Genomic DNA, 24,463 nt, shown 5'->3' with positions numbered 1-24,463 from the left:
GAGAGAGAGAGAGAGAGAGAAAGGGATAAGGCGTGAGGACACAGATAAGGGGAGAGAGATGGGGAGGGAGAGAGAGAGAGGGCGCGCGTAAGAGGAGCGTTCAACACGGAGGGATGCTGCACGCGTAAGTCGCGAGCTAGCCGATGGTGCTGGCGCGAGATCGGAGTAAAGACTGACTGTGATGGTAGTGGTGATGATAGTGGTGGTGATGTTGGTGGTAGAGAGAGCGCTCCTCCGACAAGGGAGGTAATTTAACCCCCGCTTTCTCCTCCCTCTCTTTCCTCCTTCCCCCCCCCCCCCCCCCCCCTCTCTCTCTCACTCAAATTATTCAACTGACTTGGTCAAGGAATGCGAGCGAGGGAGAGAAGATCGAGATGAGATGAGAGAAAGCGAGGAGAGAAGTGATTGGAAGAACGAAGAAAAGGTTGTTTGGAAGAGAGGCTTGAAAGAGGAAAAGAGCAAGATTAGAAATATAGGAGGGGAAGCTCGGAAAAAGGGGGGCGACAAGTTAGTGCGCGTGTATATATGCATCTCGACATGCGCTTGTGCAGTTATGAGCGACGGAGATGGGAAACGCGAGAGAAACAGAGAGAAGGAAACGACAAACGGCGCTATACTCCGATAACATTCGCGTTGGGACCGCGAGGCGCACTAAGGGCGTGGGCAATCCGCGAGCAAGCAAGCAAGCGAGCGAGCGAGCGAGCGGGACCAGTGCGAACGACGGTGAACTACATTGATTTTGATTTTCGAAGGCGCGCGCATTTCGTACTCTCTGGATCTGCCCATTCATGCCGCTCCCGTCTGCCTAGCTGCCGAGGACATTGGTCCTGTCTTCGTGCGAAAAGGGGAACATTTCGGTGCACCGGCGGGTGCAGCTGTAGGATTTAAAGGCGTTACAACTTGTTTATGAACGCGAGCGCGACTGCGTTCGAAATTTGATTTATTAGTCAAATATATAATGTGATGTTAGCATTCGAACAATGAAAAATGATTATCACTTTTTATTATGTATAAAAAAATGTCCGTTCTTTTCATGAGAAGACTGATTACGTTATAAGTTCTTTTTCAATTAAGACATACACAGAGTTTACAGCAATTGCAAAATATTTATTTGACAATTGACTCGAAGTTGTGTATCGATTATGATTTAAAGGAATAAAGTTTGATACAACGGTCATTCTCATACGGAAAGAACAGATTGAAATCTCATTGATCTTTATCTCATGATTTATTAGACAGACACATCTAATAGATAGAGACATACAAGTCACTTGTAACGTCACACGGCAATATAACGAGCGCATAGCGGTATTAATTTATAGTTTTACACAAGGCGGTACCAAATATACGAAGAGAACAGAGTAAACCTGTATAGTATACGCTTCCTTCCCATCGCACCATAGAATTCATCTATGCTCCCGCAGAAGTCAAGCGCTCGCGCGACTGCGTGTAAATGCACGCAATCTGTACGATTGTTCTACTTAGCAATAAATAAATATCCATTAGAGTGAATTTAGATCACATGAAGTATCCGAAGCCGAAAGTTCGTTTTATAGCATCCCAGTAATACCTGTCCCAATTCTCCTTCGTAGAGAGCTCCTCGCTGAAAATCACGACGTTTCCGCATGACGATCTTACTTGCCAATAATACCGATAAATTTTAATAAGAAGTCATTGTTCTCGAGCTTACCTCACTGGGACACCGCTCTGCGTTAAATTGACCTCAGTATGATCGTTCTTCTCACAGATATCGATCGTTACATCGCTGAAATGTCCAGACGGCCACTGTTTACAACGCCATTTTTGGATAATTTTCGTTGGAGTGATCTCTATGAATTCGCCGTGAATATTGCCACCGAATAGCTCGAATTGACCATTCTTCTTTGGCTCTAGTTTTACCGGATTCTTCGTAAATGCTTGTACCATCTGTGAAAATTAAAAACTCTGTTATAAGTTGGCTAGTGGCTTAGTTTATATTAATAGCATTTATATTGAGACAATAATCCGGTAAAATTATTACCTCGATCGAAGAGAGGACGTTGTAAAATTCACCTGCTCTGCATTGAAATTTTACATTTTGCTTAATCGTAGTGGTTGAGATTTTACAGTTTGCTGTTTTATTATTGTTCGTTGATGTCACTGCAGCATTCATTTGCATCTTGAAAGAAAATACATTATTAATTATTTTATTACCTTATATAATCAATATATTATACATACCTTAATATTAAAACCAGATGTTATGTTCGAAATATTTTCCTTTTCTTTATCGTTATCTTTTTTGGGAAGTATCATTCCTTTCGCAAACTCTGCAAATAAAAAAGATGGATTACAAATGCTATATATTTTTTTTAATATAATGAACAATTCACATCACAAGTTAGGAAATTAACTTACCTTCTTTCAGAGAAGATACATATTTCTTTAATTTTTCTCTTATTGCATCTTTACCCTTAGTATGTAAGAATTGTTTAACTTTCTCCCCTTCATCTGTACTATCTTTTAATGTAATTTCAATCTACAAATTACAAGATACGTGTCTATTTACATTCTTGCATAGCAATTTAGTAATATACTAAATATCAAAGGAAAATGATTACTGATTAAGAAGCCAATGTTGAAATAAAACAAATAATAGTTTGAACCAGATTGCCTAATTTAATAATTATATAATTCAATTAAAAATACTTACATCTATTTCACTAATATCATTTTCTTCAGAGAGATTAGGAATATTAATTTTACCCTCAATGTCTTTACTGGATTCTCCATCTAATATCCACTTAAGAACAATATTCCATTCATAAAAGAAAATAAGTTTCCCTTTTCTATTATTCACTATTGCCTCACCTTCACACTTTTCCATTTCTGTTATTTTACATGACACTACAAATTGAACAAGATTTAAGGATATAGCAATTTCAAGACATAGTATAGTGTTCCATTTTAATTGTCCCAGACAAATATCTTGAAAAATACATAAGATACGATAAAACGTATTAGATAAAAGCAGAATGGTTTCAAGAATATATTTTGGTCACGTTGCTTTTTTCTAGGTAGAAGTGCTAAAAACGTATGAAGATCACCTTTACTTTTTTATATGAAATTATATAATTTTATTACATAATATAATTCCACTAATTATTCTGCATATAAAAGTATTAAGATAGAGATACCAAAAAGTAATAGTTAACAAGATATTTTATAGTATATTCTGGTACATATTAACATTAAATATCTTTATTTATTAATTAATATCTATTAATATCTATTGATTTTTTGATAATCGTGCATTAATACTTTTGTGAACAGAAAACTGAAATAAATTAATTGATGTAAAGAAAACACAATTGCTCATTTAAAAAATAATCCATTTTTCAGAGTTATTTGATATCTCTACCTCAATACTTTTGTATGCAGAATTAGAGGAATCATATTAACTAAAAAAAAAATCAGTAACATAACCAAAAACATTCCCCTCAAAATAGTTCCTCTGAAATATTTTTTTCATGTCACATTTTTTAAGATATTTACCTGATGCAATTAAAATGAGACATTCTGTATATATCTTTTCCAAATTTCCAATTTATAAATACGTGATACCAACCTCCCTCTCCCTCAATTTTGGAATTTACAAAAAATTCTTTCAACTTTTCTTGTGACCATACACAGGCATTCTTCTCCGTCCTATAGAATAATTTCAGTACATTAAAAAGTGTAAAAAGAATATCAGCACTTTGAGAAACAATCAAACGCTGATATACATTATTAGGAGCGAATTGTCGACTTAAAGATATCCCAATTAGCACGATTATGTGGAGCAACATACCAATGCCAATTATTAACATTTGTTGCGTCAGGTCTCTCTTCCACAATCCAGCGTGGGTCGCCTTCACCCCATTTTGCCATGCTGCCAAGTGATTGTCGAGGGTATAACAATAACGTTCCAAGCCAAGCACACTGGAGCTGGAGCTCAAGGCAATTTCCAATTCGCAAAACTGATGGAGGTAACGAGACCGCTGAGCTAACCTTCTAGAAAACTCGGTTTTCCGGAACAGCAACTGGAACTCGCCTGCGTAACATAACCTATATTTTAAACGGTAACGAGGCGATCATCACGTCGATGAGCGTCCATTAATGAAAGGGATCCATCGGGATTTTTTTTCGGCAAACACGCATTACTTACTTATGAGTCGTCCTACGAACTGCGGTTAGCAAGCGTTCCGAGTTTAACGTGACGGCTCGCTCATAAAATGCAAGTGTCCCGTTTGCGCTTACGAGGTGATGCTTCGCGCGGCGGTTTATCGTGGGACGACGACAGAACCCGCTGTCAAAGTCAACAATGCCGACTAATAATACCGATCCGCTCGCGAATCGCCACGGAATCTCCAGAACTTCAGACTGCCGTGAAACGAATCTGACGCTAACCGAGTTGGCGTGCAAGCCGAGGAGCATGCTCGAGTATTCTGGAAACTTCGAACTGGGAATACTGAGATTGATACCGAGATGGCGCACTCACGCGCGATTTTTGGTCACGGTGTTGCAATTGCAAATGGCGGAATTTTTTACGCGGCAATATATCAATTTGCGGACCTTAATTATTGGAACGACTGTTCGCGATTATCAGATAACTTATGATTAACAATGCTTAATTTGTCTAGATTCTGCATTTTCCTTTATATTACTTCGATGCCTAAGGACGATGTTCTGTTTTTAAAAATCAAGTTTTCTTTTTTTTTTTTTTAATTGAAACAAATAAACTTATTTTTGGTCAAAGCGGATCTTATGCGGGGTCTACAATAGAAGTCGTAGCAGTCGTAGGGTGTTAAATCGTAGAAAATTGATTAATCACAGTCGAATATGAGAAGAATAATCAACTGTGATTGGTCAATTTTCTACGACTTAAGCCCTTACGACCGCTACGACTTCTATTGTAGACCCCGCATTAGGTGTTTAAATATTTTAAAGTGAATTTGTATACATAATTTAAATCTGCAAATCGCGCGCCGAAATCTTTTTTGATCTTGAAGCGCAATCATGAACAGAACTAGAGAGAAACTTGAGAGAGGACATGAGGAGTTTTTTCCTGTAACTGCAAAATGCCCCCGCGTTCTCTCTGAAACTCTCCATTTTTTTGTTCCTGACGGAAATGGCTTCTTTTGCCTACAAATCGATTGCCTATCGTATCATTAATTTGTCTCTAAATAAAAATAATATTGTGGGTCTCTCCAAGAAAGAATTATATACATATAAATGAACAATACTTGATTTATTTTTGGAGCCACAAAGCTATTTTATTTTATTTTATATGACATTCTCAATTCCCAGTCTATGCGCCTCCAGAATTTCAATCCAGATTGGAACTTCGATTGGCTTTTTGAAATTATATATATAGGGTAAACCCGACAAATACGGTGCACTGGGATTTACGCCGTAGAAGTCAGAAAAAATAGAAGAGGTGGGGGTAATTTTCTCATAACTACTCTGTTATTACATACCTTTATGTTATATTAGTATTATAATTTCAGAAGAGTTATAATTTCAGCTTCTCTCTCTTACTATTAATATTAATGAAATTATTATGAGTTGAATCAATTTGTCACTGTAATAAGTAGCGCCATCAATTAATTATAATCTACATAAAATGATTACTGTAGGGCGTGTAAAAGACCTAGTAATTATTTCGTGATACATATAGAGGAATAAGTAAAGTACGTTGTATAGCAAAATACGAGTGCTTTGCTTTCGTATTCTTTGTTTAGTTTGTTGTCTTGTGTATCCCACCTGTTTGGAATATACGGCATTTTTAGCGGGCGGGATTTTTGCCCAAAGCATACAAAGTGCGCAGATTGAAATCAGTGCACTAAATGCAATAAACGCATGAAATATTACATGAAATATGTACCTCTTGTCATAACACTTCTAATATATATAGGAAGATTGTAATTATTATTTATTACTTCATATACATATTTATCATTTTTATTCCTTAATAAAACATTATAAACTCACTTTATAAGTTATTGTGTCATTTTACGTCTTATTTATATGCATTATTACCCCCTGCTTCCCCTTATGAGTAGCCATATATCCCACCCCTATGGGATATATGGCGAAAATGCAAGGGTTTCAAAAAGTTTATATTTTAGTATGAAAAATTAATATTTCGGATTCTTAATATTTTTTTATAATAGTAAAAAGTATGAAGTTTTTACTGGTATAGTTTACTTGCTTTAAACATGGTAAATAGTACTTGATAAATTAAATTTCTCTTAGATGCGGCGTATATACCGGGTTTATCCTAATAATGTTGTATAGTTTATTGAAGTTCGCTTGCATTGTCTGCTTGCAGCGAAACGTTTGCTGGATATCGGACATCAAAGAGAGCAAGGAGAGAGAGGTTTTATTATATTTCTTTGTCAAATTATTTATTACACATTACAGATCGTGGTTGTCACAGTCACGGCGAACGTTTCGCTAAATTGTATTATTTTGATCTTCCTAAACAAAAAGTCATCCTCTTACGTTACTCGAGCGTATAACAGTATTTGTCCTAATACTACTAATATTCGATAAGTCCACGAATGGATCACGATCATGTTTATCGTATAATCGTCTTTAAGGTCCGGTTCCATCAATGTAAGTTTAACTTTAATCTCAGTTTAACTTACTCTTTATCTTTTTCTAATTCTTAAAATTAGAAAAAGATAAAAAGTGAATTAAATTGAGTTAAACTTACATTGCAGGACCAGACCTAAGAGCAGAGGTCGGCTCTTAGATCTTGAAAAACTCTGAAGTTATTATTATATATTGAATTTTGTCAATAAAAAAATCATGGATATTTGTTTTCTTCTTTAGCACAAATATCTACATAATCTTTGATTTCGCTTCTTGACCCGCAAAGCCCAAGATATTCTTTGGTTCTTTATAGAAAAGGTTTATAGAAAACGCCGATCCCTGTTCAAGAATATATAATATTTAATCGATCCTTGTAATGCGCTAAAGATCGGTACTTAATTGCAAAAAAGAGTCAGGGCTCTAATATTTGTAACCCTCTTGCGACGGTCCTGGAGCGGGATAAGAGGCGGTTCCTTCGTATCGTATTATCGGCCGATATCCGTTCTGATCGGCGATATATTCGACGATCTGGGTCCTACCATCCGGCAGCAGCACATGATAGGTCCCCGTGGCCTCCATATCCTTCCTCATCTCGCGATGCCCAAAGTCCAGACCTGTATCCGCGTCCTGGACCTCGTACGAAAATTCATAGTTCACTGGATCCTGATACATCGGTTTCGATAAGAACGACACGTCTAATAATAGCGAGACCAGGTGATTGATCGTGTATTTTAAAACGAAGTGAAAATTACAAAAGTGAGAAAGTGTTACTAAGTTGACCAATGAAATTATAAATATTTTAGTAAACGACCCTGCACTAATCCAGTTTCACAACTCATGGTTAAAACTCTTAACCGAGGTTCAACTCATTCCTCATCTCTTTCTTACGCTAGAATTGAAAAGAGATGAGAAATAAGTTGAACTTCGGTTAAACGTTAATCGTGAAACTGAGCCTAAGTCATCATCCAGTCTAAATTTCTGTTCTATTTCTTTTTTTTCTTGAAGATATGTATTTACATAATAAATACATACTTACACCGGCCCAATCGTCCGGATGACCGGTCCCGCCTCCTCCAGTACGATGACCAGGTGGAAGATAGGCCGGACCTTGAGGTTCGTTCCGAACTCCTACTAGAAACATCGCTAATAGTGCCGCCTGTGCGAAAGAAGAACACGGAAACTTGTACACGTATTGTTGAAAAAGAAAGGCTCTGACGTAACGAATTAATGCGAAAACGATTTCGCACCGTTGCGCTGATGCGAACGCGTCTTGCGCACCATTCGATATAATGATATAGATTCGATGCAAAATGATAAATAAATAATTTAGCTGTAATTATTATGATAAAGGGACGCTTTTCTTACTACAAGAAAAAATTAATTAACTCTTTATCTCGTTTGCCGATTTACGCAAAATCCTTCGCAGAATTTTAATGAAAATTCTACAAAATGCTTCCGCGAAGAATTTGTACCAACCTTACGGATCATTAGAAATTCGATAAAATTGTACGATCGTTCGCGAAACTGAGATGGTTCATCTCGACAACCATGGTTTTATAGCGTCCAATTCAGTCCCGACGGGACGATGATTGGAGTACGCAATATTCGTTATTCGGGGAGTTTTGGTGCGATCGTATAACTGTAATTACGGTTAATAATAAAACCGCAGGTTTCTGCGATGGGTCTAATCATTCGTTCGGTATAATCGCAATGATTCCTGATTCTGTGCAATTGTCGAAATAGGAAGCCGTGTCTCTTCCTCTTAGTTATATTTTGAAGTGGCTTATAACGATTAGAGGAGGTGTCTCGCATTCTTAAAATTGGATTATCATAACTTCAAAAAATTTAATTACTTTACTGCCATTCTAGACTACTATTATGACATAAAATTCACTAACAAGGAAAGAGACGCAACTGTCCCCCTCTGATTTTAATGAGCTATTAATATGTTATTCTCCAGATAAAAATAAGAGACACGTATTTTTTTATACGTGCCCACACGCACTTTTAGGGGGTGAAACACCCTTTAGAAGAAAATCGGTTTTTCTCTTTCGAATATCGCCAGAATTGTAAGAGATAGAAAAAAATTTTCATAATAAAAATTGAATGGCTTCAAGAGTACTTTAAAAAATTATAAAAAAATTTTTTTTTAATTATTTATTTGTAAAGAAAAAATTTTTTTTTTCTTTATAATTATACAATATTTCTAAAGTATTCTTAATGCCATTCAATTTTCATTATGAAATTTTTTTTCTATTTCTTACAGTTCTGGCGATATTCGCTTCGAAAGAGAAAAACCGATTTTCTTCTAAAGGGTGTTTCACCCCCTAAAAGTGTATGGGTAAGTATAAAAAATACGTGTCGCTTATTTTTATCTGGAGAATAACATATTAAAAGCTTATTAAGATCGAAGGAGGACAGTTGCGTCCCTTTCCTTGTAAGTAGACAAATCCTGAATTTATTTTTATCGGTATTATTATCAATAGACCGATAAAGCGTTCAGATAGTTTTTTAATTCTATGTGAAAAACGTGTTTGGCAATATCCCAAGAATTTGTTAGCGGATTTGTTCGATGGTGGTTGCCGTATAATTTGCATGAAAGCCTTACTCAAGAGACAGAGATAACAATAAGTTAGATTAATAGTTCTTCTTTCGATTGCATCACTGTTTTTTTTCCGTAGGCAGATACGTCGCAAGATTTAAACGACGTGTCGCAAGATATCGTAATAGATATCACGAATCAAATTGCAACAAACGATGCGACTTTAAAGTAGCATTTTACTTCACATTAATTCACTTAAGGATGTATCACACGTACAGTCCCTGCAAAGAAAATTAATTTGAAAATGTGTTATTTTTAATACTTACACTTCAAATAAACTTATACATATATATGAAAGTTGTGTGAATAAGATTACATTTTTATTTAATAACACATTTTTGTCGTTTATTTATTTTATTTGTTATTATTTTTATTGTTAAAAATTAAAATTTTTTAAATGATAAAAAAATTTAAATTTTTTGTATAAGTTCTTTAAATATTCAAAGTAATTTATGCAAAGTTTCATTGCGATTCACTGATTATAGTTACAAAGATATCGAACAAATAAATATTTTATTTATTCACTGAACAACTAGTTCATGTATTGCAATGAATATGAATAATATATGAATAATTTATGAATAATCTATGAATAATCTTGAATACATGATGTACTTACATTAAAAATTTGAGATTTTTGTCATTTACTTTATAATAACATTACCATACATTTTTATTAAAGTACAGAAAATACTATTATTTATTAAAATAACTTATGATCTAGATAGTAAATCGCCACCAAATTTGACATAGGTATTATTTTTAATGAATATTTAAAATAACCTGCAACTGTAATTTTTTCATAATTTTGCTACCATTTTGAAAGTATGTATAAAACATCCTTAAAGGGGTACGGTTTGTATTAGATAAATCTTTTAGTTTGTGCATCATAGATTCCTTGTTAAAAAATTTCTATAAAATTATGAGTGAAAGAGAGAGAGTGTGTCGAAATTTAAAATATTGGCTGCGTTTAGCAGAAAAAACAGCTTCCCAGGCAACACAAAGTCCAAAAACGTGATATAAAACATCTTATAGACATCTAATTAAAAATATTTTTTCGAGAACAGACTAGAAGACGACTTATATCCATTTCTACCAATGTAGATTAACTTTGATCTCGGTTTAATTTACTCTTTATCTTTTTCTTATGCTTAGAACTGAAGAAAGATAAAAAGTAAGTTAAATCGAGAGTTAATTTACATTAGCAGAAACGAGCATTAAAGATATTTTTATGAGAACAGTTTAAAGCTCAATCTAAAATGTACTTTTTGCTTCCTATTTCCTTATAGTTTTTACTTCTTGCCTTTTTCCCTCTTTACGACCGTTTTATCGACAATCGTGTTCCTTATCTCTTTCGAAGTAAACTTTTATCTCGGGCGACAGAAAACGAAGAAATTGTACTGTGTGTACAAGATAAGAAATAAAAAGGCAAGAGGTAAAAAGTAGTAAGAAGCAAAAAATAGAAAGCAAAGAGCACGGTGTAAATTAGGCTTTAAAGACGTGTTATAAACGACTATTAGAAACATTTTATATCCCATTAAATTTTATATTGTTTGAGTTTACAACTGTTATAAGATTCTTTAATATGATTACTTAATGCCAGTGTCGACCAATATAGATTAACTTTAATCTCGGTTCAATTAGAAAAAGATTTTAAAAATTAGAAAAAGATAAAGAATTAGTTGTGTGAACCGAGATTAAAATTTACTACATTGGTATAAAAACTGGCATTAGACATTTAGATCTAGTGAGAAATCAAAGGCAAAAATTAATAATATATAACAGAGTTGTAGAGTTTTTTCTGCTGAATGTAGCTGAATGTTGTCGAAATATTTTAATGTTTTAAAATGTAGTATGTTTTATAACGCGCGTGTGATTTTCACTAAACGAACAGAATATGTAAGCGATAGGTAAATTGCGCACTATGGAAAGGAGTTTTTTTGTACGTTACGTTGCCAGGCAACGTGAAAACAATTCCGAGAACTGGGTGCGCCTGAGGCGGATAAATTTCGTGGAACCGAGGAGTTTTTCCGAATTCTACCGTCCGTCAAGCGAGCCTTTAATATGTTTCTGACTGAGTTTTAATTCATTTAATTTTCCAATTGACGATTTATTCTATCGTACGCTGATTTAACAGATATGCCACAGTAACTTTTTACTTTCTTTTTACACAAATATAAATCTTCACAGCAAATTGCGTAATGAACTCATCGTAAAGTCAATCTATGCAAGCTAAGCAAATTACATGCGATTTGCGATTGTATGAAATTCGTGAAGCACGAATAGATAGAGTCGAGTTTGCATTGTCATTTAGCATTCGTGCCGGTTCGCCAGCGATTTTTCGACAACATCAAAGCGAATCGTTGCAAATGAATAAATTGTATTAGTTTGTGTGTACAGAAAGAGTTACATTAAACAAGCGATGAATGAATCACGAATAGTATAACATTTTTGTCTAATTGTTTAATATAATTATGATCGAATGAATTGTTATACATATATATATATATGTATATACTCACTTTTATTATAAATTTATGGACAGTATTCGATCATATGTGAATAGAAATTCCTTATTTATGTATGTATTTATATATTTACATACAAATTTATATCTACGTAAAATTTACAAGTTATAAGTTCCCTTACATTCCCTAAAAAGCTCTTTAATATAAGAGACTGAAATTGAAAGAGAAAGAAAGCAATATTAAATTTAACAAATCAGAAGAAAAAATTAATATTATAAATTTAGTGAACTTTATTTTGATTAATCAAATTTAATCTCAAACTCTAATCTGATACGGACATTAGGAAATATAAGAGAACTCATAAATTTCACGTAGATATGAATTTGTTATAAATATACGTATAAATGCGTAAATATATGAGTATAATTAAGAGCAGCTAAAGAATTATTAGCAAACGGTTAATGTGAGATTGCCACGGCAAATGCTTCTGAAACTAATAAAACATTTCAACGTGTCGTAGTATTGTAATACGTTAATAATAGGCGATTTTTAGCATGATTCAGGTATAGCAACCAATTAAGTGTACCAAACTGTACCAGAACGTTCTTGCGTGTTTGATCATTAGTAGTAGAGGCGAGACTAGCTATTTAATTCGTTCTTATTTTCTCTGTTTCTTCTATTATATATCACGTTAGAGTAAGGAATTATTTTTAAAAGAGCATCGAAAATTCGTACGTATAAAAAAACCAACAGTTTTAGCATAATAGTTGTACGTACAGAATTAAGCTCCATCCCTACCAATATCTACCAATAATAACTTTGGTACGTGTACCAAACGATCGCTATAATTGTAAGTATTGTTATTGTTACAACAACGGCTTATGCCTCACTGCGCGCGACCTTGTTAACCGTGAAGTGAGTCGCGCGTCGGTCGCCGGCCGTTGGACGCATACTTCAGTCTACGCTACTGTCGCACGCGGGCGGACTGATGTTTCTCGTGGCATCGCACATTTCGCCGGTAATTCTACCAAATCGAGTGCCGTCGGGGATGATATCGGTAAGAGATTCATCGCGGGTGACGGGGTGAACGACGAATCTCGGAAGATAAGTCAAATACATGCGTGACTACGTTCGGATTCTCCTCGCCGGCGTCGCGACGCGTTTCCCTCGTATCGTCATTTCGCTAGCACCGCGCCAATACCTTTTTTGAACTCATTGGCTGCGTTCAGCAGAGAAAACTAATCAGTTGGCGCTTAGTGATTCTTCAATATAATTGGTAGTGTAGACTGAAGTATGCGTCCAACGGCCAGCGACCGACGCGCGACTCACTTCACGGTTAACAAGGTCACGCGCAGTGAAGCATAAGCCGTTGTTGTGTATAATTGGTTCCTATTTCTAATTTCTACACTTAGATCCAGTAAGAACTAAAGGCAGGAACCATATTAAAGAATCATATTAAAGAATCATTAAGCGCTAACTGATTAGTTTTCTCTGTTGAACGCAGCCATTGGCAATTTTGCAACCGTTTTATGATTGTCTGCTGAGATAAGATCGGGGATTGCGCAGAATAATGGAACAGGGAACAGCGAACAGAGAATAAGAATTTCAACCTATCAGAAACTGTGTATTACACAATATATGATTTCTGATAGGTTGAAATTCTTATTCTCTGTTCCCTGTTCCTTTTATTCTGCGCAGTCCCTCATTCTTTTAGAATCTAAAAGTATAATCCAATCAGCGCGAAGGAAACTTCCAACAGTTGCAAAATAAACGTTCTGCCTTTGATATGCGCGCGCTTTTATTTTCGTGAAAATCTTACTCGAAGACGGACATTCCACACGTTTACTCGGTGATTCTGTTGAATTTAGTGCCATCGGAAACAATAATCTGAACGAAAATGGCTGCGTGAACAACGAAATTTTGTGATTAATAATATAAGTCGCGAAGTGAGCTGCGCGTCGCTGACGGAGCGTGGCATGGCGCTTAGTTCAGTCTATTCGACTCGACTGTTGGTTTCAGATGGATGGACGCTTCACGTAGCGTCGTGCGTTTCCTCGACAATTCAGTTGAATTGGTGCTACTTAAAGTGATAAAATGGGAACAAAGTGATTGTATGAACAACGAATTTTACGATGTCGTGAAGTGAGCTGCGCGTCGACAGCCGGTGAAGCATGGCACTTAGTAGTTCAGTTTATACCGTTCTGCGCGAATGGACGTTTTACGCAGTAAATTATATTTATCGCCCTTTTCCTCGACGATTCTGTTAAATTTACTGCTACCGGAAGCAATAATTTTAACGAAAGTGACTGTGTGAACAACGAATTTCGCGATTAAGTTGCAAAATGTACTCGCGCGAACGTACGGATTTTTTTTTCGAGGTCGTCCCACGGTGGCCGTGCTGTTACTTTTTCAAATTTTGACGTTAATACGTGTGCGTCGTGATTTCATAAAAATCTTATGTGCATAGAAATTATATAGACGTTCCTCGCGCATTTCGTTCTCGATTTTATCGAACTGGGCGACGCCAAAAGTGACAATCGAAATAGGATGAATGAATGTATATTTGCAACAATATTGCAACCAGACAATGAGGGTTCCTGGAAGTGAAGGACAATAGGAGCCACAGCATCAGCGTGTCAGCATCGCGAGGTAGATGAGACATCGAACGGTGAGTACTAAACTGAATTTATTCATCTATGCAATAATTGATTCTCTTCACCGATCGACGCGTCGATTTTTCTCGCCGATGCGTCCAATCTTGATTTTTGAACGTTAAGTCCGTTAAGGATGATTCGGGATCGTTCGGTATTATTGAGATATAAGATAATAGGCTTGTTCTTTTTAGTTGAACTTCTTGCACGGTTTCATCTTTTCTCTTTTTCTCTCCAACGTAGAGAGAAAAGGAAAAAAGATGAACCGCAAGAACTTTAGTTAAAAAGAACAGATGTAATATTACTTAATTACTTTTTTCAAATTTAATGCAATTTACAGCAAGGTATATCATTAAAACGCTATCACGGAGTATTGAAACGTGAAAATCACGTGTTTTTGACCGTCCGGTTTGGAAAAATATTCTTTGAACGAATTTATTACGTTATACAAGGGCCCAAAATTTTACTAACATTAACGTGCTACTCTTTTTTAATGTGAACTATAGAAAACTAGGGATTAAAAAATATTTTAAAATATATTTTAACTGCTATTTTTCTAAAAAAAAATTGTCTAAAGAATTTTTGAATTATAATTATAATTATTAAAAAAAATTTTTTTTAATTAATCTTCCGTCTACACTGTCTACAGTCATATTTTTATTCCTTCCGTTTGCAATCTTAATTATATATAAAACATTTTTTCCCGGGCATGTAAATCAGGTTTATGTATTGCAATAATAAATTTTCCGACGGTAATCAAACGCAACCTATCGATTGAGGTAATTCCTAGAACTATTTATAGAAAGTACGAATTTCGTGGAACTGAATCTCGACCATACTTTTTCGCGTATCTATGTATATTCGCAGAATAAAAATTTTTTAATTAATTTTTTGCAGTAATTTTCTCTGAAATAATTTATTTTCCGTAATGATACAAGATATATTTATATGATCTTTTGATAGCAGCGAAATAGTGCGTACATACTTTTCAAATTAAAACATATATTTATAAATTAGTATTAAATATTAATTAAATATATATATTTAAACATCTATTTTTTTTCTTTCTCAGAATAACGAATTTATCTTGAGCAAGATTTATAATATTTCTTTATTAATATTAGCCGATTTTATTATGCATTTATTCCAAAAGAAGTATATTTTTCTCTTTTTTTTCTGTTTAACTTTCAAAGAGCGAGTATTGCAAATTTACAACATTGACTTTAAAATTAAATTCCGGATAAATTCAGATAATAAATTTGGAATCGTGCAAATTAGTTATAGTTAGTTAAACTTGAGAACTGCAGATGGAAATATATGTAGCATTGAACACTGAAATAAAGTATAATTTCTACCCTCCAGAGAGAAAAACTATACGTCAACATATATCAACAAATATCATAGTATGATATTGATAGATTCTTCACTTATAAGTCATTTTTTAGTAAAAGCAGTAAAAAAAGTTGTTCTTTCAATGACAAGGCGATGATGTTTCTCTCTCTCTCTCTCTCTCTCTCTCTCTCTCTCTCTCTCTAGAAAATTAAGCTAATTTCTTTAAATAATCGAAGGAAAAGTGAAATGGGATGAAACAAAGTTTGAAATAATTGTTGAGACTCAAATTGACCGTATCATTTATTACGGCATATTTATTCTTACAAAACATCTACAAATTTTTTCTCACAAGAAAAGAACTTAAAGCACACCTAAAGAATTTATAAAACTAAAAAGTTTAGTAAAGTAGTGACTGTGCAAACGCGAATCTTTGGTTTCTTTGACAATTAAATTTATCTCGTATATCTCACTCTTCTTATATAATTCTATATATAATAATTATGAATTATTGTGCGTATATTTAGAACGTTAATTCTAATTATGTAATAATTTTTATTTGCAATTTCTTGGCATACTCAGGACTATGGATCTCTTTTCTAACGTTAAACAGCAAACTGAACGGGAGAATTCCTCCAATGATTTCAGTACTTGTACGATCAGTTGTACGTCCGGTTCACAACGAATGCTCGGTGTATACATATACAGGGTGCTCCTAGGTTAAACTGCCAAAATATGAATTTAGGACTTCAAAGCAAACAAAATTTTCCTGTGAAAGTTTACTCGCAAACGCTTCGTTTAACAGACAGTGACTTCTTACACAGTTGGAAAATGTGTGAAAAATTTTACGTGTCAAATTATTTTTAATGTTTGTTACTTTGTAACATTTATTTTGTGTTAAATATGTTATAAAGTAACGAACATTAAAAAATTAATACACAAAAATATAATAATACAATTTCTAAGTAAATAGTGGAAGCATATTTTTGTACTAAAATTATTTGTAATATGTTAAATTAATACATATTTTATTCATTTACCTAAGAATTTATAACGCTTTAATATATATATACATATTAGTTTTATTTTATTCGTTCACCCATAAATTGTGTTATTTTGACACTAAAAAAATATTCAAATAATATAATTACATTGCGTTAAATTAACATTTGAATATATCAAAAATTCAACAAAATTTTAACAAGCTTGAACGCGGAACATTATTTCTAATACAAATAAGTCATAGAATATAGGAATGAATGATGTCGAAATAATATCTAGATTTATTTCTGTTATTGCTTTACAATAATCAAAATGTTATCAAATTTTTTGTTTAAAATGATGGCTTTCAGCCCTGAGACAAGTATTGCACTCGATGAGGGAACGAATGGGTGACATTATCTGTAATTTTTTTTATATTATCCATCATTTTAATGATTGAAGAATATTAACGGGCACTTTTTTTCAAAGCCAACCAAGACCAAGACATATTTCGACATTATTCATCCCTAAGTTTTGTAACTTATAAGAAGTCAATATCACTTAAACGAAACGTTTACGAGCAAACTTGCAGAGTAAAATTTTGTTTATTTTGAGGTCCTAAATTCATATTTTAAGTTTGATGATTTAATTCGAAAACTCCCTGTATCTCTCGATATTTTTATACGATTACGCGTGTTTGCTATTTGTATAAATTAGCTATGCGTATTAAGTATAAAATATATCCGATCTCACGTATCACTGACGTTAACAGAATATAGTCGATAGATCTGTACAAGTTCGATTTGATCAAATATTCGGCGGATAAGCATTGGTGAATCTGTTGCGATTTTATATACTTTATCTGTCTACCAAAACGATAATAAAAGATAGTGCATGGCCGAGAAGAAATTAATAACTTTATAATTATCTAATTTTATTATAGAGACAAATTTAATTTTTTTAAATTTTAAATAATCGAATATACATTTAATTTAATTTTACTTATTATATGTAAAATAGAGGCAAATATAATTTAAATTTTATATAATATATAAAGAATTCGTACTAATATTACAATCTCGAAAATTTTACGTAATGCATCAAGAGAAATTTGTCAAAAGTTAAACGAATATGTACAGATCTCTCGGGAGAGAAAATCCTATACCCCGGATGTATGTCTATCCCGAGGATGATCTATACTTCAAACGTCTATAATACTGTTACGTTTCTTCTCCACGTCTGCAGAATCGAGATCATTGCCGAGGCTGCCCACGCGGCCTCGCAATCCAACACCGCCCCCGACTTGACCGGTCGCTTTGAGCTTTTCTTGCATTTGTGCCAAGATATCTTGCATTCTTCGTATCTGCGAAGGTGGGTTGATGATAGCGGTATGAGAAAATATTTCAGGAAAATTCAATTGAACAAGATTAACTTTTCCAGAGATATGTAATAATATTAAAATTCGTGAAAAAATTCGTCTATTTTAATACTAAATATTGAAATATTTAAGTCATTTGGAATAGTACTACATTTAGAGGAAAATTTTTTGTACTCGTAAGTATAATAAGTCTTACTACAATTATAATTATTATTGCGACAATATTAGTAATAATAATTATATGTATATTTCTATTAATAAATATATAGATGATAACGAAAAGATCTATAATTATATTTATAAATATTAAAAAAAATTTTTCTCTCAGTGCAAAATACTTTTTAATTTCTAACTTCACAAATTCATCTCTGGAAAAGTATAACACGCGGCCGTTAAATTGCATGCTTACCTCTTCGTCTTTCTGCAAGAGAAGTCTGTCCGTGTCGGATATACTATTCTCGAAGTGCGGCCCGGAATCTCTTTTCAGTTTGCTGTAAAAAAAGAGACAAAAGATATTTTTATCCTTGATTATTTGAAAGTGGGAACTACAAATAATTTATCAAATGCAAACGAAGCTAAGTTATAAGTAATGTATATTATTAAAAAATGTAAAGAATACCGTGCAATTTTACGAAAGAATCAATCTTACAATTTTTCAATTTTTATTGGACGGTCTAAAACTAATCTGAATTATCATACTATCTCTGAACTATCATCTCCATTGAATTATCGTACCATCACAAACTAGTTCGAAACTGTTATGGATAGATGCTTTTAATAATCATGCAAGACGCACAGGACACTCGAAAGGACACATCAAGTTCTTCAAGGAACCAATATTAATATAACAAAATAATCCATTTTATATCTCAGGGAAAATAGATAAAAATATTATTTCGAACGCGGTGCTTTCGAGGCGTCCTGTACGCATTGCGAACGCGGAATAAGCGTCCGTATGTATATACCTACTGAAAATGCAATATTTATTTACATGCGTAAATACCTCCGTTCCCGGATCGCTTGCTGCGAAATTTGAGAAATACATTGGGCCCGAAAATTCTCGTAGTGAACGTCCTGCGTGACATCCTTTAGATCCTGCATGTGCGTCGATATTAGCATCGTCCTTAGTTTGACGAAGTCACTGTGCTTCGGGTTCTCGACTATCATCAATCGGAATCGAAATGTTAAAGATCGAACACTGGCACGCGAAAGCCAGAGGTACTTTAACGCATTCAATCCCTACTTTCGAACACGTTAATTGATTTTACTCGTAGAAGGTTTTATGCTTCAGAAGCTCTTTTATCAATTAAATTCCTAATTGCTTTTGATACGGCTCCTGCTTAACAATCTAATTGAAAAGCCTGTATTCTTGTAATTGTGAAGGCATCGAGTACATTAAATCCCTGTTCCGAATGAATGATTTCTTTAATGTTACTACACCGAAGTGCACTCTCAATTTTTTCACATGGCAGTTCGTTAGTAAAGATTTATCTAACAATGATAATTGAAATTATATTCTTTGACTACACTGAAAAAAGTGCATGTAATTTTACATGAAAATTACATGTTCATGACTGGAAAATTGCCTAAATATGATTGGAAATTTACAATTTCTAGTAAATTTCCAAGCATATTTATGTAATTTAGATAATTTTCCAGTCATATACATGTAATTTCCATGTAAAATTACATGCATTTTTTTCAGTGCATATGGATCGAGCAAACTTGTGAAATAACAATCTCGTAAATTTTTCCAAAATATTCACGTTAAAAATTTTATTTTCTTTTTCAACGTTATACTTACCTCATACGGTAATGGGTGAAATCAGTACAATTAGAAAATATTAATTTTATGTAGAATATAAAAGTTCACCTTCCACTACTCCCCATGGATATTGCCGGCCTCGAACTTTCTTTCCGGCAACCTCCAATACCGTTGAACTTCCAACGACCGCGAACGGTATACATGCCTTCAGTTCCTTATCCTGTTGCTTGAACTCTTCGTCTTCGTCGCTGTCGCAATCCGGGAATTGGTATATCTGCGAAAACACGAAAATTGTCATTTACCTTATTATAATTATGAGCAATATTGCAAAGTATAAACCTGCGAAATTCGTATTATTTTATATTAAAAATAAAAACCGAAATATTTGTGAAGTTAGCATGACATTCTATTCAATATAAAAAAATTGCAGTTCCAGCACTTTTCATAGTTTTACAATTCTACATAAAAATAAAAAAAAGTTCCGCATTTTTTATCATAAAATCAAAACTGAAAAATGTATTAATTTCGCAAATCTGTACGACACCTCCCCTTCTAAAGTACCAGAAAACAATAAATTTTATCACTTTTCGCAAGTTACGAAAGCACTATTATTCGAGTTCCATCAATGAATGCAATTTGAAAACAAAATTCCAACGATTACTAATTTTTTTACACTTTAAATATTAATTTAATAAAGTGTAAAAAACACAGCCTGACACTTGAAAGTGAAGTGCTGATTATTTTGCAATTTTAGTCCTCATTAAGAGAGTCCTAAGAGAATACTATGCCCTAAATTATTTTCAAACAAAGTTCCGGCTGCATATTTTTAAATAACTTTTTAATATCTGAAGCCAACACGACACTTGGAGAAACTTTTTTTGGAGCAATGCAGAACTTTCTTATTTTTATACAGAACTGAAAAATACTATATTGGAATTATAATTATTTTTTATATTAATAGAACATCATGCTAATTTCACAAATCCCCAATCAAAGCTTTTCGCATTTTACCTGAATCTCGTGTTCCTCGATGTCTGTCAAAATGCGCTCTTTCAACTTTTTGACTTCGTGAGTGGTTAAAGTATCCGCTTTCGCTATTACAGGAACGACATTAACTTTCCGATGTAAACGCCTTAATACCTCGAGATCAATCTGCCTAAGGCTATAAAGAAAGATAGGTATTAAAGTTAAAACTATAATTAAGAGTCTGATATCATAATTTCGTTCGATATTATCCCTCGCGCCATGAAAATTATTTTAATCCTGTAAATTAGAATATATGAAGCTGGATTATCACGTACCCATGGCCGTATGGCGGTATAAAGTAGAGACAACAGTGCACTCTGTTATCTTGAATATTTTTCCTATTTAATCCGCTTTCGTCTGTAAAATATTGGCGAAACTGTTCGTCTATGTAAGCTGAGCATGCTTTCCACGTATCCTCGCAATTTACCGCATCGCCGAATCCTTGAAAGGTACCGTTATACAACGATATTTGTACAACACTTATAGAATTATTTCATAAAATCGTAAAGAAACAATATTAAGGCTAGGTTGTTCTACCTTCCGATAAACTTCAGCACTCACTCTCTTACCCTCTTACTCTCTTATTCTCTTACTCTTTTGTTTATCTATTAGATAAATTATCACATAGTTTATCCAAAGATGGAACAATCGACTCTAAATGAAAATAGACCGAGAAATGTTCAATACAATTTAATAAAGAAGGCCATATTCAGTCAAGGCGAGTCTTTAGTACATGTTTATTTACCGTAAGTAAATATTAAGCTAGTACTATTCAAGTATCTCAAACAGATATTTATTATAAAATTGGTATATTTTTTTCTCAGTGCAATAATTTTACGAAATCGCTATTTACAAAAATATTTCTCTATTTATAAAAAAAAATTAATTCAACTTATCTACTGGTAAATAAAATACGTAAACTTGTTTAACATAAAAAAAATTAATAATTCGTTAATATTTCTCACCTGGCGTATCTACGATCGTTAAACGGAGCCGGACGCCACGCTCCTCTATATCCATTGTCTTTTTCTCAATGGAGGTGGTCTTAGCCACCCGCTCTGAAAGTGAACGATGAATATTTATCGACTCCTCGTCGAGATCGGGACGAGCGGTTTACCCACTGTGTAAGTTGATCAAATATTTTTCGCGTGTCAATAACTCGCGGATGCGGAAGATTTCAGAGCAGCGACCATTTCCGGTAATACTACAGCTCTTCTCTCCATCACGATCAGACGGTGTCATTATTATTCCGATTCCGACCGCACGTCACAGAGAAAAATGTAAAGTGATGTGCGCTAAAGTTCTAGTAAATTTTACAGAATTGACAGGTCCATATAGAGATAGACGCTCACTTATGTAAAATTTATTTTATTTTTCTGGTAAATGATGAGCGATCATCGTATAGTCATACTGTAAAGTACTTTTTACATTTCGTAAAGTGAATTTTATGCTATTGTAATTTGTTACTATTAATTTATAAATTACCATACATCTCAATAGTAGAATTTACTTTACTGAAAAATACAAGTGTATAAAGTGAGAGTTGTTTGTGTTTATATTCTCAAGAATAGTATGATTTACTTTATAAGGTAAATCATTTGAATGGATTTACTATTGGATCGTAATATATTTTTACCTTACATCTCCGATATCTTTTTATTTTTAGACAAAAATTTGTCATAAATTCGGCAAAAATAGCCAGAATATTTTTATTAGACTTGCAAGACTACACTGAAAAAATACTAAATTTTAATAAATATTTCTTAGAATAGTTCTAAGTAAATATTTACTAAATGTAAATATATATTTATTTAATACAAAAGCCATTTGATTTAACTGTCATTTTCATTGAGTAAATATTTACTTACTCAATAAAAAATATTTATTTATTATAAGTTAATGTTTATACATATAGTACTATTCAAAGAAATATACTGGATGAGTCTGACAAAAAGTTTTTCTCGAAAATTATTAGAAACAGGAGGAAAACACCTATTATCAAAATTGTAGGATAAGTAGGAGGACATACTTTGATGACCTTGAGTAACCTTAAATGTCCTTGGTTTTTATATTACCAATAAAAAAATTTTGTTTAAAATGGGAAGAGGTATTTTTTACTCGTCCTATCGATGATGTTCAATGAGCTGAATAATTTTGCATTAGAGTATCTTTTTGAAAATTCAACTATTGTCGGGATATAAACCAAAATAAGTCAGGCTAAAAGTTTGGAACAAAGTTTTATTATTGCAACAAATGTTCAAAAATTCATTTAAACATGCCTGTAGTTTTCGTGGAAAACTTGTTTGGACTTCTTTTAACTTTTGATTCGTTATTTATTATTAACATGGTGAACAGTCTGACTTATTTTGGCTTAAATCCCGACAATAGTTGAATTTTCGAAAAGATACTCTAATGTAAAGTTATTCAGTTCAGTGAGCACCATCGATAGAACGAGTAAAAAATATCCCCTTTCCCATTAAAAAAAATTTTTTTATTGATAGTATGAAAACCAAGGACATTTAATATTATTCAAGGTCATCAAAGTATGTCCCCCTACTTATCCTACAATTTTGATAATAGCTGTCATCCCCCTATCTCTAATCGCTTTCGAGAAAAACGTGGTGAACTTTTTATCAGACTCACTCTTTGTATATTAAGATTTAGTAATTCTTTTTAATCCATTTTTCTCCGTGCGAATATAATTTTATTTGTAAGGGGATCAAATAGATTTGACGATGTTCTAGTTCTTGAGAACATCGTGTTTAATGGTCAAATTAAAATAGAAATCACACGAACCCGCCGCATCCGGAATTCGCCGGTCTTTGTACAGGTCTCCGAGGAAGAGGCTGTTTATGAGCGTCGACTTGCCGAGACCGGTCTCACCCAATACCATCAAGGTGAACTCGAAGCCCCTCTTCACCGATTTCCGGTGCACTTGCTCCGGCAGCGTCGCGAAGCCGATATAATCCCTGTCTTACTGAGCGAAATAAACGGTCGTTAATATCCCGATATCGATATCAAAATAAATCTTCTCTCGCCATCTTTTATAGAAACAATTAGCACTCAATAATTAAGAAAAAGCGCGCTGCACGTTCGAATACAAATCTCTGAATATATATAGTTACGTGCATCGCGTTGCGTTTTCAGTTTCGATAGCTGACTCATAGATTCTTGTACAAAAGCGACGTATACTTATCAGCGTCATATCGCGTCTCTGCATGATAGTGAAACGAGCCGGTTTGCCGACTCGGAGAAGAAAGACGATTTCGCGGTGGACTGTTTAACATGCGACAATTTTTATCTCAATAAAACGTTTACGTACCACCGGACATTATGGCAGCATCTAAGGGTGCTTCTGTGTGACGAACATAACGGCAGCCAAATGTCGACCAAACGCACTAAGGCCGAGGGCGGCTCGCGTTCATGAATACCTCGTCGGGCCTCGACTTGCGCTGGCGCACTGTCGACCGGTCGATCAATAGTCGGTCGTGCTCCTATGATGCATTCCGGGCTGCACGCCGTGAAGAGGTTAAGCCGAGAGCCGGGCGTGTAGAATAAATAGCAACGTTATCAGCGCCCGCCGTCTCGCTAATGGTTATACAGATGGAAGAACGGAAATGATTGTCCGACATCGCTTAAACTTGA

The 24,463-nt window shown here is 33.9% G+C and overlaps 4 protein-coding genes across 5 annotated transcripts in view; 1 reads left to right on the top strand and 3 right to left on the bottom strand.

Annotated features, from left to right (window-relative positions):
• mAChR-A (muscarinic Acetylcholine Receptor, A-type) overlaps positions 1-4,468 on the bottom strand; it is a 29,070-nt gene extending 24,602 nt beyond the window's left edge. Inside the window, 9 exon segments of the mRNA XM_018454090.1 lie at positions 1,522-1,603; positions 1,691-1,926; positions 2,021-2,158; positions 2,221-2,309; positions 2,398-2,518; positions 2,693-2,886; positions 3,608-3,687; positions 3,830-4,072; positions 4,187-4,468. Of these exon segments, the coding sequence (XP_018309592.1) occupies positions 1,522-1,603; positions 1,691-1,926; positions 2,021-2,158; positions 2,221-2,309; positions 2,398-2,518; positions 2,693-2,886; positions 3,608-3,687; positions 3,830-3,909 (1,020 nt within the window). The 5' untranslated portion in view covers positions 3,910-4,072; positions 4,187-4,468.
• Positions 4,469-7,001: 2,533 nt separating this feature from the next.
• On the bottom strand, positions 7,002-8,125 carry LOC108726510 (pro-resilin). Its single transcript, XM_018454123.1, has 3 exons — positions 8,095-8,125; positions 7,655-7,774; positions 7,002-7,281 (listed from the first exon to the last, which is right to left on the bottom strand). Exons 1-3 carry the CDS (start codon positions 8,104-8,106, stop codon positions 7,039-7,041), a joined length of 375 nt encoding a protein of 124 aa, XP_018309625.1. The 5' UTR covers positions 8,107-8,125; the 3' UTR covers positions 7,002-7,038.
• Positions 8,126-14,345: 6,220 nt separating this feature from the next.
• Positions 14,346-24,463, top strand: part of GluClalpha (glycine receptor alpha 1) — an 84,052-nt gene continuing 73,934 nt past the window's right edge. The window contains exon 1 of the mRNA XM_018454112.1: positions 14,346-14,356. The gene's annotated coding sequence lies outside the window, so the exon portion shown is untranslated. The remainder of the gene's footprint in view (positions 14,357-24,463) is intronic.
• On the bottom strand, positions 17,715-24,211 carry Septin4 (septin 4). 2 transcript variants are annotated; one of them, XM_018454119.1, is made up of 9 exons: positions 24,141-24,211; positions 23,615-23,791; positions 21,784-21,876; positions 21,094-21,259; positions 20,804-20,954; positions 19,901-20,066; positions 19,019-19,187; positions 18,437-18,518; positions 17,715-18,012 (listed from the first exon to the last, which is right to left on the bottom strand). In XM_018454119.1, the coding sequence occupies exons 1-9, from the start codon at positions 24,148-24,150 to the stop codon at positions 17,851-17,853; spliced, it is 1,176 nt and encodes a 391-aa protein (XP_018309621.1). In that variant the 5' UTR covers positions 24,151-24,211; the 3' UTR covers positions 17,715-17,850. The 2 variants fall into 2 exon arrangements, with proteins under 2 accessions (XP_018309621.1, XP_018309622.1); XM_018454120.1 differs by having other exon boundaries at positions 19,031-19,187.

Source organism: Mycetomoellerius zeteki, unplaced genomic scaffold (genome assembly GCF_001594055.1).
Source record: "Mycetomoellerius zeteki isolate Tzet28-1 unplaced genomic scaffold, Tzet1.0 scaffold426, whole genome shotgun sequence".
Classification (NCBI taxonomy): Eukaryota; Metazoa; Arthropoda; class Insecta; order Hymenoptera; family Formicidae; genus Mycetomoellerius; species Mycetomoellerius zeteki.
Note: the sequence above shows the minus strand (reverse complement) of the source record. Positions and strands in the feature narration are given on the sequence as shown.

What these genes read in the sequence shown, in the direction of transcription:
- LOC108726510 (XM_018454123.1), bottom strand. An exon ending in ATCCGGACGATTGGGCCGGT is followed by an intron (nt 7,282 to 7,654) that starts GTAAGTATGTAT and finishes CCGATGTATCAG; the next exon opens with GATCCAGTGAACTATGAATT.
- Septin4 (XM_018454119.1), bottom strand. An exon ending in TCGAGGAACACGAGATTCAG is followed by an intron (nt 20,067 to 20,803) that starts GTAAAATGCGAA and finishes GTGTTTTCGCAG; the next exon opens with ATATACCAATTCCCGGATTG. An exon ending in TCTTGCAGAAAGACGAAGAG is followed by an intron (nt 18,013 to 18,436) that starts GTAAGCATGCAA and finishes CCACCTTCGCAG; the next exon opens with ATACGAAGAATGCAAGATAT.